At 37.0% G+C, this 11,910-nt stretch overlaps 1 protein-coding gene across 50 annotated transcripts in view; it reads right to left on the bottom strand.

Moving 5' to 3' along the window:
* Positions 1-8,991: 8,991 nt before the first annotated feature.
* The window catches only part of LOC127965162 (fibronectin), a 58,838-nt gene continuing 55,919 nt past the window's right edge, over positions 8,992-11,910 (bottom strand). For all 50 annotated transcript variants that reach the window (XM_052565800.1, XM_052565806.1, XM_052565799.1 and 47 more), the window contains 5 exons: positions 11,715-11,882; positions 11,224-11,349; positions 11,037-11,143; positions 10,830-10,946; positions 8,992-9,814 (listed from right to left, as the gene is read on the bottom strand). In XM_052565800.1, coding sequence (XP_052421760.1) covers positions 9,746-9,814; positions 10,830-10,946; positions 11,037-11,143; positions 11,224-11,349; positions 11,715-11,882 — 587 coding nt within the window. In that variant the 3' untranslated portion in view covers positions 8,992-9,745. The remainder of the gene's footprint in view (positions 9,815-10,829; positions 10,947-11,036; positions 11,144-11,223; positions 11,350-11,714; positions 11,883-11,910) is intronic.

The raw sequence follows: 11,910 nt of genomic DNA, 5'->3' as shown, positions 1-11,910 counted from the left end.
ATGTGTCAATGATTATAATTAAATGTATAATGCAATATTGTTGATGATTATTGTTGAAAATAAAACTAAATGTGGTTTACACGTCTCTTCATTTTTGATGACCAAAACGAGACAAAACAAAATGTTATAACATTATGTTATTATTATTTTGCAGCATTTCTGTTTCCTTTGTCTCACTTCAGGGGCTGCATCAGGTAGCACCAGGACGTCACTTCCTCAAGCCTCACTAGTGCATTAATTACAAACCCGATTCCAAAGAAGTTGGGACACTGTACAAACTGTGAATAAAAAAGGAATGGAATAATTTACAAATATCATACACTTATATTTTATTCACAATAGAATATAGATTACATATCAAATGTTGAAAGTGAGAGACATTTTGGAATGTCATGCCAAATATTGGCTCATTTTGGATTTCATGAGAGCTGCACATTCCAAAAAAGCTGGGAAAGGTAGCAATAAGAGGCCAGAAAAGTTGTACATAAAAATGTACATATGAGGAATAGCTGGAGGACCAATTTGCAACTTATTAGGTCAATTGGCAAATTGATTGGGTATAATAAGAGCCTCTAAGAGTGGCAGTGTCTATCAGAAGTCAAGATGGGCAGAGGATCACCAGTTCCCCAAATGCTGCTGCAAAAAATAGTGGAGAAATATCAGAAAGGGTTTCTCAGAGAAAATCCGCAAAGAGTTTTAAGTTATCATCATCTGCAGTGCATAATATCATCCAAAGATTCAGAGAATCTGGAACAATATCTGTGCATAAGGATCAAGACCGGAAAACCATACTGGATGTCCGTGATCTTCGGGCCCTTAGACAGAACTGCATCACATACAGGAATGCTACTGTAATGGAAATCACAACATGATCTCAGGAATACTTCCAGAAAACATTGTCGGTGAAAACAATCCACCGTGCCATTCGCTGTTGACGGTTAAAACTCTATAGGTCAAAAAAGAAGCCATATCTAAACATGAACCAGAAGCGCAGGCATTTTTTTCTGGGCCAAGGCTCATTTAAAATGGACTGTGGCAAAGTGGAGAACTGTTCTGTGGTCAGACGTATCAAAATTGAAGTTCTTTTTGGGAAAACTGGGACGCCATGTGATCTGGATAAAAGAGGATAAGGACAACCCAAGTTGTTATCAGCGCTCAGTTCAGAAGCCTGCATCCCTGATGGTATAGGGTTGCATGAGTGTGTGTGGCATGGGCAGCTTACACATCTGGAAAGGCACCATCAATGTTGAAAGGTATATCCAAGTTCTAGAATAACATATGCTCCCAACCAAACGTCATCTCTTTCCGGGAAGACCTTGCATTTTCCAACATGACAATGCCAGACCACACACTGCATCAATTACAACATCATGGCTGTGTAGAAGAAGGATCCAGGTACTGAAATGGCTAGCCTGCAGTCCAGAATCTTTCACCCATAGAAAACATTTGGTGCATCATAAAGAGGAAGATGTGACAAAGAAGACCTAAGACAGTTGAGCAACTAGAAGCCTGTATTGGACAAGAATGGGACAACATTCCTTTTCCTAACTTGAGCAACTTGTCTCCTCAGTCCCCAGGCGTTTGCAGACTGTTATAAAAAGAAGAAGGGATTCCACACAGTGGTAAACATGGCCTTGTCCCAATGTTTCTGAGATGTGTTGATGCCATGAAATTTTAAATCAACTTATTTTTCCCTTAAAATGATAATTTTTTTCAGTTTAAACATTTGATAATATGTCATCTATGTTGTATTCTGAATAAAATATTGAAATTTGAAACTTCAACATCATTGCATTCTGTTTTTATTCACAATTTGTACAGTGTCCCAACTTTTTTGGAATCAGATTTGTAGAAGACAACAACAAACAAAGTTTAGTCTGAGAAAGGGACTGATGTGTGTACTTCTAACATGTTTGGTTGGTAAAATAAAAGTTGTAAATACAAATCAGAGCATCTTCAGTGTCTGGATTGGATGTATTCTTGAGTCTATACGGTAACAATAATATAATAAGATAACCTTGTTTGAAATGGGTTTGGCTAAAATAAAATTTTGGTTATGTCTATACTGCTAGGTAACTTATACTATATCGACTGGGTTAAATAGAATTGCATTACTAAAAAAAACTAAAATAAAATTTTCATTGCCTAAAACTAGACTTAATGTTATCAGTTTTCGTTGACTAAAACTAGACGAGAATAGTCATTCTGACTAAAATAAAGATTAAAATGCTCAGACTTTTAGTTGACTGAAACTTGACTAGACTTAAAAGAGTATGAAAGTATGACTAAAACTAATAAAAACTCAAATGACAGACTAATCTAAAATTAAAACAGGCCGCAGAAAACAACACTACTTGACAGTTATGCTCTTCGGCTGAAGTGGAAAGAGTTAAACTGTCAAACTTTGCATTACTAAACTTGGGATATACGTAGATGAAATTTACCAACTCCAAAGTGTGTGAGGTACATTTGTACAAAGGTAATCACTTGTTTGCTTAAGAAGCCAAAGATCAAATTAAATTGACCTAACAGCATTCATAAACATATTCCTTAATTAAGATTTGAAAGAGCAGGCAGCATGGAAATGAATGAGAGAATTTAATTAGCGCATAGACAGAAGTTCCAGATGCTCCGGACACTGCTGATGCTCAGCCATTGTAATGCACAGCAGACATGGGGACTTGTGACTTGGTGACTTGGACTCGAGTCGACTCGAGTCGCTATTTTTAGGACTTGAGACTTGACTTGGACTTGGAAGTTAAAGACTCGGGACTTGACTTGACTTGAGAGACGATGACTTGAATGACTTGAATGACTTGAGTGTTAATCAGATCATGTTTTCAGTTTAAATATAAAATATATAAATTATTTTTAAAAATAAAGTTGATTACTCAGCTGGAGCGCAGGCTGAGAATAGCATCGTGACTGGATCAGGACACTATCATCAGTCATGTCCTCTCTACCTTACGCACACCACGCCCACTTAAATCAGATATCACATCACATCAACATGTCAGCCTGAGAGGTACCGAGGGTCATCGCTTTTGTCTTCAATAATTCGCGCCTAAAAACGCGTGGAAAACGCTGGGTGCGCCGCTTTCTCCTTCTTTCCAAAGCGCTTGGGCAGTTGCGCCCCTGAGGCGTCTGCCGTTGCTAAGCAACCATGACGAGCTCCGTGACGTGCTCTCTCCACGAAGACGGGAGACGCGGAAATTTCCGCAAAGGATAAATGGATTTGCAGCTCTAAAAATCGCTTGCAGTAGCTCTGCTACTAAATATATTTCAAAATGGCAATCCATATACAGCTATGATCAGCTGTTCCTTCATCTTGGCTGAGCTTTCAACGTTGTTACGGGAAAGGATGAAGCTGATTGGTTAGTTCTTGTCACATGACCTGCGGTGCGCTTGTGAAAAGTTGAGATGTTTTTAACTTGATGCGATCATAATGGAAGCAACGCGGTCGCGACGTGGACGCGGTGCGACGCGCTCGTTTTTTCCAGGCGCGTCCGCACCGCGTCCACGTCGCGACCGCGTTGCTTCCATTATGAGCGCGCATACCGCGCGCCTACGTTGGAAATAACGAACTTGCGCGCGCAAAAGACGTGCTTTGTGAACGCCCCCTTACGATCCGCTAGCAGGCCGTCAAAAAACGTGTTCCAAAAAACGCTAGGGCTGGGCTAAGGGGGCTTAAGCCCCGAATATTTTGTTACCTTGTCTTTCTCATAGAGCAAAACAATCAATCAATAAAACAAATGTGAATAAGACTACAGCTGCAGCGATTACCTAATCATGAGAAGTACATATTACAGTTACTGTGTTCTGTTTCACCCCCCAGCTCTTAATGCATCGTTTCCTTCTGGAGCATCAGTGAACGTTTGAATCTTTTTAAATAGTTGTGTTTGAGTCTCTCAAATGTCCTCAGTGTGATAAGATGTATCTCAAAATCATAAAGTCACTGCTGGAAAGGGTTCAAATATGCAAAGATGCTGGAAAACTGAAGAATCTGCAGGAGCTTAAAGATTTTTCTGAAGAACGCTGCTCAGTTTAACTGTTCAGAACAAACAAGGGACTCATGCACAACCATCACAAAACAGAAAGACAGTTGAGGATCATCAGGTGACAGAACACAGTATTAAGAACCAAGGGTTCCCAAACTTTTGAGTGGGGTTATTTTAATAATTTCAGTATTTTTTTTGTCTTGTGGACTAAATGTTAAAATGTTTTATGTACAATATCTTACTCAGGACAGTACTAAATAAAAAAATAACATGCATTTAGTATGATCTCTCTTATTTTTTGAAAATTACTCACATTTTCACAGATTCTGCAAAGGGTGCCCAAACTTTCGAGAAATGTAACAAAGTTTAATGTTGTATGTAAACTGTGTTTGAGAGAGAGAGAGGTGTTCAGAGAGGAGTCTGTTGGATGTTAAGCTGTTATTTGTTTTATGGACTCAATGTTGAAAATGTAAAACATTTCAAACACTGTTGGCAGAAGTGGAAAATAAATAATTTTATGAAGTTACAATTTTGTTTGATTCCATGATGTATTTTACTGAACATGAGTATGTACAATGCAAATCCAAATTATTTTAATTTACTGACAGTTATTTATATCTTGTCTTTTAACTTTATTAAGATCAGATTCTGCAGGTAAAATAACAATGTTAAGGTGACTTGACTTGGACTTGACTTGACATAGCTTGTGACTTGACTTGACTTGACTTGCCCAAGAAAAACATACTTGGGACTTACTTGAGACTTGAAGGTTAAGACTTGAGACTTACTTGAGACTTGCACATGTGTGACTTGGTCCCATCTCTGATGCACAGCACTGATAACACAATTCCAGGAAATAAACAAGAGTGAATCACAACTGAACATACCATGATCAGATAATATGCACGCTGACAAATGAAAAAAAATGATGCTCATGTATCCCCTTGTAAAAAATAAATACATTTTTATTATAAAAAATTACTTATTGGAGGAATTAGCCTATATATATATATATATATATATATATATATATATATATATATATATATATATATATATATATATATATATATATATATATATATATATATATATATATTCCATTTTTATATGTAATTTCATAACAACTTTTATTGTTTTTAAAATGGCAAGAATTGATGGTAAACTAAAATATTTCAATGCCATTTCTGTTGTATGTCAATCAAGTTTTTAGTATATTAATCAATGTATTAAAATAAGTGCAAAACCAAAGATTATTAAATCATAAACACTGCAAATGTACTTGTTAGCAAAACATTTGATTTGACATTGTTACAAAGTGCATGTTTTAAAAGTGTATTTTAAGTGTTAAGAAGCAAGAAAGTGTGCTCTCCTTAAGATCACTTAAGTGCCTTTTTATTTTATCATCTGCCTCAGTATTATGTAGCACACTTAAACTTAAACAAAAGACACTCTGAAACATTAATTACTGAATAGCAAAGAAACACATTTATCTGAACGTTTTTCTTTATTTCTAATAATAATATAATAAATATAATAATTAATAAATGAAGTATTCTGTCACATATGTTCAGTGCAGAAGATACTGTAAATATCTTGGTCTGTCACCACTTCTGTCAACCATTTAAAATGTATGATGTTATCAATTAAAAGCACAATGACATATAAAGAAGACAGTCATACAGAATTATAATAAAGGGTCAAAGTTCATCATCATCCATCACACCTTAAAAGGTTCAAAATGGCTTTCTGTATGCCTCAGATGGTTAAATCAGACTGACTAAAAGAGACACATTCAAAACACTAGCTTCCACTAATCATTAAAGGTTCTTTTTAGAGCTAATATTGATTAGAATCATTTATGTACCAATCACATGTAATGAGGACCCACAAAAGCGTACGCATACAGCAGAGCCAGAGCATTCATCACTTCGACCACTGCAGACTCATAAATCTCAACAGTTTCTACACAAAACTATGGGCCATTGATCACTTCCATACTTGAAAGCAAGAGTCCAGGAAAACAGTGAGAGTACTAGCAAAGATTAATAGAGATGTGTTGGTCATACAGACAAATGGAATATAAATTAATTGATGGACAAGCTGGGATATGCAGACTAATCAATCACAATCCTAAAGATGGATGAGAGTATTGGCGATGGAGAGATATAATCTCCGACAACACAATGGAAATTACCATTTCACTTCTTTTACAAGCTTTTCATGTATCACAAGCACTCTGCTGCTTCAAGCAACACACTCAAAATTCAGTGAATTACACGTGAACCTGGTGATCCCTCATTACAGGCCGAGATTTCAGACTACCTTTTAAGTCAAATGAATTCAGGACTAATGGTTGACATTATTTCAAACAAATGAAAATATGGAGTCTAAATGTGGTGTTTAATCACTCCCTAAAAGCTTGTATGGAAATCTTTGATTACCAATGCACATTTTGATGGTGGCTAATGTAATCGCATGTTTCCGTTAAAGACAATCAGATGTGGCTGGCATTGTTTAAGTTTCTTGCCTGCATCTCAGCCAACCTGACTATAGTATGTTTGGAGCTTCATATGAGCTGGTTTGGTTCCAGTAAGACAGGGCTAAACTAAAACTGACTTCAGTCACAGAGATTAAAAAAAAAAAAAAAAAAAAAAAAAGTTATGGATTGAATGAAGCAATTATGAAATATGTGGCAACAACAAAAACATAAGTGAACGCAACAGGCCCATTGATTATGTCCAATACAAACACACTTGAGAACCATATAAGATGTAGAATGAGATGGCCGTCTTAAACTGAGTAAAGACCAATACTGCCCTCTGCTGTGAAAAAAAATAAAAACATCATATTGTGTCAATTAGGATTCAACCTCTTTTATAATTTGTGCTTTTCTGCCCGACTTAAAACTGGAATTCTTATAACATGCCGTTTTCAAAAAGAGCAAGGATATAGAGTCAATGATTAATGCATCATTAATCTGTCTTGTATTATATTTGGGCATCATTTTCTTTGTTTATACTGGTAACTGGGACTGAGAAATCAGACACGGCCACCCTAGTGCCTTTTTTATTTACTGAAACTAGAATGTCAATATATTTAACTACTAAAGTAAAATATTTAATGAAAATAATTAAGCACAATATTTTAGAGCCTAACCTTATGCTTTTTAACACAGTGAGAAACCTGGATCTAAAATAAAAATGACAGATGTTGATGGAATGAATAAAGAAATTTGATCCAAGTCAGTTTTCATTTTAGTTGTTTTAGATTATTTAAAACAAGATTTGTCTTATTTTAAAAGCCCCAGTTGAGAAACAATGCAGTAGAAGTCCAGACTGACCAGCTACATGAATCTGCTTTTGTTCCTGTGCTCTATGAAATGTTTTGTCATAGATTTGATGATGTGATATGTCACATACAGGCTGGGTATGCTTCTCTAGCTCAAAGGCAAATTCTCCTCATTCCCGAAGCTCAAATGTAACTGAAAACAGGACTCTAACAAAACATGGCCTGTCTCGAGAGAGGCTGAATGGATCTGTCTGACAAAATAAAGTGGCAGAAGGTCCTGGCTACATCAGTGGTAACCAACAATCTTCTTTAACAAGGGAACACCGATTAGTATTATCTTCAAGAAGAAACAAACAAAGAGGGATTTCACTCACAGAGAATATCTGGATCAGCTCCTGCTTCATACTCCATTCCGCCCATGGCATCAGCTGCAGCCAAGCCAACCTCCATCTGTTCAGCCACGGAAATCACTGAAGGGAAAGTATGTGATGACTTCCATCCAAACGAATACAGCTAGGAAAATATTTACTATAGTGATTCAGTTTATTGATTATTGAGACAACAACAGCAACAACAACTATAATGATAATAATAAGTAAAAAAACGCAAGTAGCCTATGTCACTTGTAATTACGTTTGAGAAATAAATGCATTTCTTGCTGCCTTAAAGCAAACCACGCTTTTCACAGAATTTTTTTAATCCGAAATTCACCAAACAGATGTTAAGGAGGAGTTCGGACCTATTGTGCAAAATGGTCACTTTGGCATGCTGTCTACAGGGTGTTTAAACAACCAGCCTACAATGGTACAAATCCATTCATTTCTTTTTTTATAATCTCCATAAATCAGAAGCAGTTTATAAAGTACACAGTAAGTGTAAGCCCCGCCCATGACTGATGACAATGTGCAGCTATTCGCATTGACCCCGCCCTGATTGAACTGCACAAGGTCAGCCATGTTTATATTGTTGCTATGGCTCCTATTTACATTCTGTCGGGGCCACATAAACATTACAAATGATTTTGGATGGACAAATGACAGTTTTCAAAGACTCTCGACATCTGAGCAATGGAGAACACTGTGGATGAATTTAATTTATGGAAGGAAATGTGCCAAAGAGTCGAAATATATATGTGCACTTTGTAAACAAGTGTTTAAACACAGGTTTTGCGCAGAAGCTGATTATGAAAGATGGGTCAGTACGGTTCATGCTCAAACATCATATGCAGAACATGTCAGAATCACCTCATATTTTCTCAATGTTTCCAAATCGCATTTCCAGATGTGCTCTTTGGCATGCTGTACAGCTAATGTGGCTAAAGAAACCGTTGTTTCTGACTGCACTCACAGAGAGCAGAGCGGTGTTGTTAGTTTTATCCTGAAAACAATCACTGTCTGCATATTTCATCAATAATTTTGGCTGTGTGAGATTTGTTGTTTACAGTCTACCTGAAGCTCAAGCTGTAAAGACTCCACCCTCACCTAGAAAGGGGGCGGAGGCAGCAGCTAATTTGCATTTAAAGGCACATACACAAATGCCACTTGCTTTGATAAACAAAAATGTCACCTTAAAACATTTAACAAAAAATGTGCATGCTGATATCGGTTATCCTTATTAAAACCACAAAAAATAACAACAACACACAGATGAATGCTGCTTTAGTGTCATGGAAGCTTCTGACAAATAGGCCTTGAATCACAAACATTGTAAAAAAAAAAGAATTTATTAAAAAGTATTTTTGTCCACAGTAGTTAAGACTTTGGCACCTAAAACACAAACATAAAAACAGTATACACCCATAATCTGCATTCCATCAAAACATACATAAAAGGGATAAATAAAAGAAAAGAAAAAGTTCACTTCTTCATTAACACAGTGCTTTTCCTTTGTCTCCTGATGGACACAAAGGCCACAGATCAACCAACCAATCAGATTAGGGAGGGGTGAATATTACATCATTCAAAAAGGATGCCTACAAGGCACAAAGGTTTTCATTGTAAGACAGTGCTTGTTTTAGAAAAGAACACCAATAAACGTTTGGATCACTGGCAAAAATACACAAAATGTCACAAAATCATTTAAAAAAAAAACATGACCAGACAATAGACAATAATACTGAAAAACACAAAGGCAAGATGTGTTGATTCTCTGCTGATGTTCCACTGATTTGAGCTTCCAGAGGATGTGGAAATGATGTCGACAGCCAAGCTTCAAATCAGTGGAATCTCGGTGTAGACAGATGGTGTCCTTCCATCCACTGTGCAGAGGGAGACTGGCTGCTGACTCGACCAATCAGAAGAGTGAGAAGTTTTGTCTCTGGGCGTGACATCACAGGTGGAAGCAGCAGGACAGAGTTTGCAGTGTGAGTGAAGATAAGGACAGAGAGGCACTGAGGGAGCTAGATACAGTCTCTGGAGGCCATGTCCTCTCCATTACTGGGCAAAATTGATAGACATTTATTCTAGAGGGCTCTGAGCATCTGCTAAGAGGTCTGGTCTCAGGCACTCGATTGGACATTGAATGTTCTGTAAGGAGAAAGTAAAAACGTGTTTGTTTTATAACAAAATCTGAAACATTTCCAAATGCTGAAAGTCAGTATGCAATTAAGTCACCATATCAACTTTATTAAATACAGTACATGCTATTTATCTAACTGTGATGTGTTTAGAATAAATGCTATCTTTTTCTGTGGCTCAGTGGTAGAGCATTTCATTAGCAGCGCAAAAGGTTGTGGGTTCAATTCCCTGGGAACACACATACAGCAATGGTAAAAAATAAATAAAAAATGTATAGCCTAAATGCACTGTAAGTAGCTCTGGATTTAAGTGTTTGCTAAATGAATAAATGTAATTGATAATGTAATTAACTTTCTATTATAAAGGGCCGTTCACACAAAGGTTCTAAAAATAATTCTCAATATTAAAGAATAGAAGAGCCCACACCACATCTATAAAGATAAAGGCACAGAGAAACAATATAGTTGGAATCACTTTCAAAACATTTTATTTTTCCAGCTGATGAAGGATATATATATATATATATATATATATATATATATATATATATATATATATATATATATATATATATATATATATTTTTAAACCCAATCAGAATCAACCCTGCTATAATGAGTGTGAGAATTTAAAGCGGCAGACTTAGAATAAACGCTTAGAATAAACTGATGATCTCATTCACTGGTGTAGACGCTAATACTATTATCACTATATCTTTAAGTTATCATTCTGGGTGTGAACAGCAACTCAGCATATTAGAATGATGCTGAAAATTCAGCTTTGCATTATAGGAATAAATTACATTTGAAAATATATTAAGATAAAAGCAGTTATTTTAAAATAAAAAAAATATGTCACAATATTTCTGTTTTACTGTTTTTATTTAAAAAATAAGTAAAAATAATGCAGCCTTGAAAAAAATTATTATATTATTATACACAATATTCACTATAATTATACACAAATCTGACCTTCCATTATTTGTTTTCAAAGCCTTTGTCCGTCACATCTATAAAAGACTCACCAGTTTGCGAAGGGCGTTCTCTCTGTAGCGGTCGTAAGCATCAGAGCGCACTGGAGGCTGAACGAGGTCTGCATCAACTTCAACCCCAGGACGACGACAGTTCTCGCAGCGCCAGCCCTGGAGAGACAGCAGGGGTTTAATCATGTAGAAACTCATTAATGTGTAAATACACTAGGAAAATAGAGACGACATAAAACCTAGTGTTACCTGTTGTCCTCCATAGCAGGTACATGTGCAAATTGCTCCGAGATACTCCTTCTGCCACTGGTTTCCCACCTGGTAGAGCTTCCCCTCATCATAACAGGTGGATTCATCTACAGCAGAGAATGAATGTCAATCAACCAACCATTAGATATTGAAAGTTGGTTAGACTCGGTTGAAAAACTCTGCTTACGGGGTTCACACTTGAACTCTCCTTTCCCGCTGCCCAGACAGGTGCAGCTCATCATGTGACCGTTCTCAGCCCGACGGTCCCACTTCTCACCAATTCGGTAGTTGTGGCCATTATCATGACACCATTCTGTAGATTCAAAGGTGGCTGTTGGTTAGTATACAAAGCCTCAAAAGTGTCCGGAGAAATACATTTGAGAGTTTCCAGTGATTTCATCCTTCACACACACATTCATACAGTGGTTATTGCACATAATAAGCCGGTCCCAGAGTTTAATATCGTCTGGTTAAAGGCTGACAATACAAATCTGAGACATGAGCCACCTCATCTATGGCTGTCATGTTTGATGACCTCCACAAACATGTCAGGAAAAACTAGCATGAACAAAAGTATGGAGTGAAATATAAAACATAACATTTGTAATTGGCAAACGGTCACCCATGCTAGAGTGAGGTGTGGTGTTTAGCATGTAGCGGCACAGCTCATTCACTCACTGGATGAATCACATCTGAAATGACCACTGCCGAGACCAAGGCACTTGCACCAGAGTTTAAAGCCTGTCTCGGACATGCGCTCCCACTCCTCGTCCACCTCATGGTAGGTGGCGGTGAACGTGTCGTAGCACACATCCCTGCCTGTGGGAACCACTCCAGCCCCTGGAACTAAAGCATATGAGGAGTCGGCAATGAG

The sequence above is a fragment of the Carassius gibelio genome, chromosome B9 (assembly GCF_023724105.1).
Source record: "Carassius gibelio isolate Cgi1373 ecotype wild population from Czech Republic chromosome B9, carGib1.2-hapl.c, whole genome shotgun sequence".
Taxonomy (NCBI): domain Eukaryota; kingdom Metazoa; phylum Chordata; class Actinopteri; order Cypriniformes; family Cyprinidae; genus Carassius; species Carassius gibelio.
This window is presented reverse-complemented; position numbering and strand designations above follow the sequence as displayed.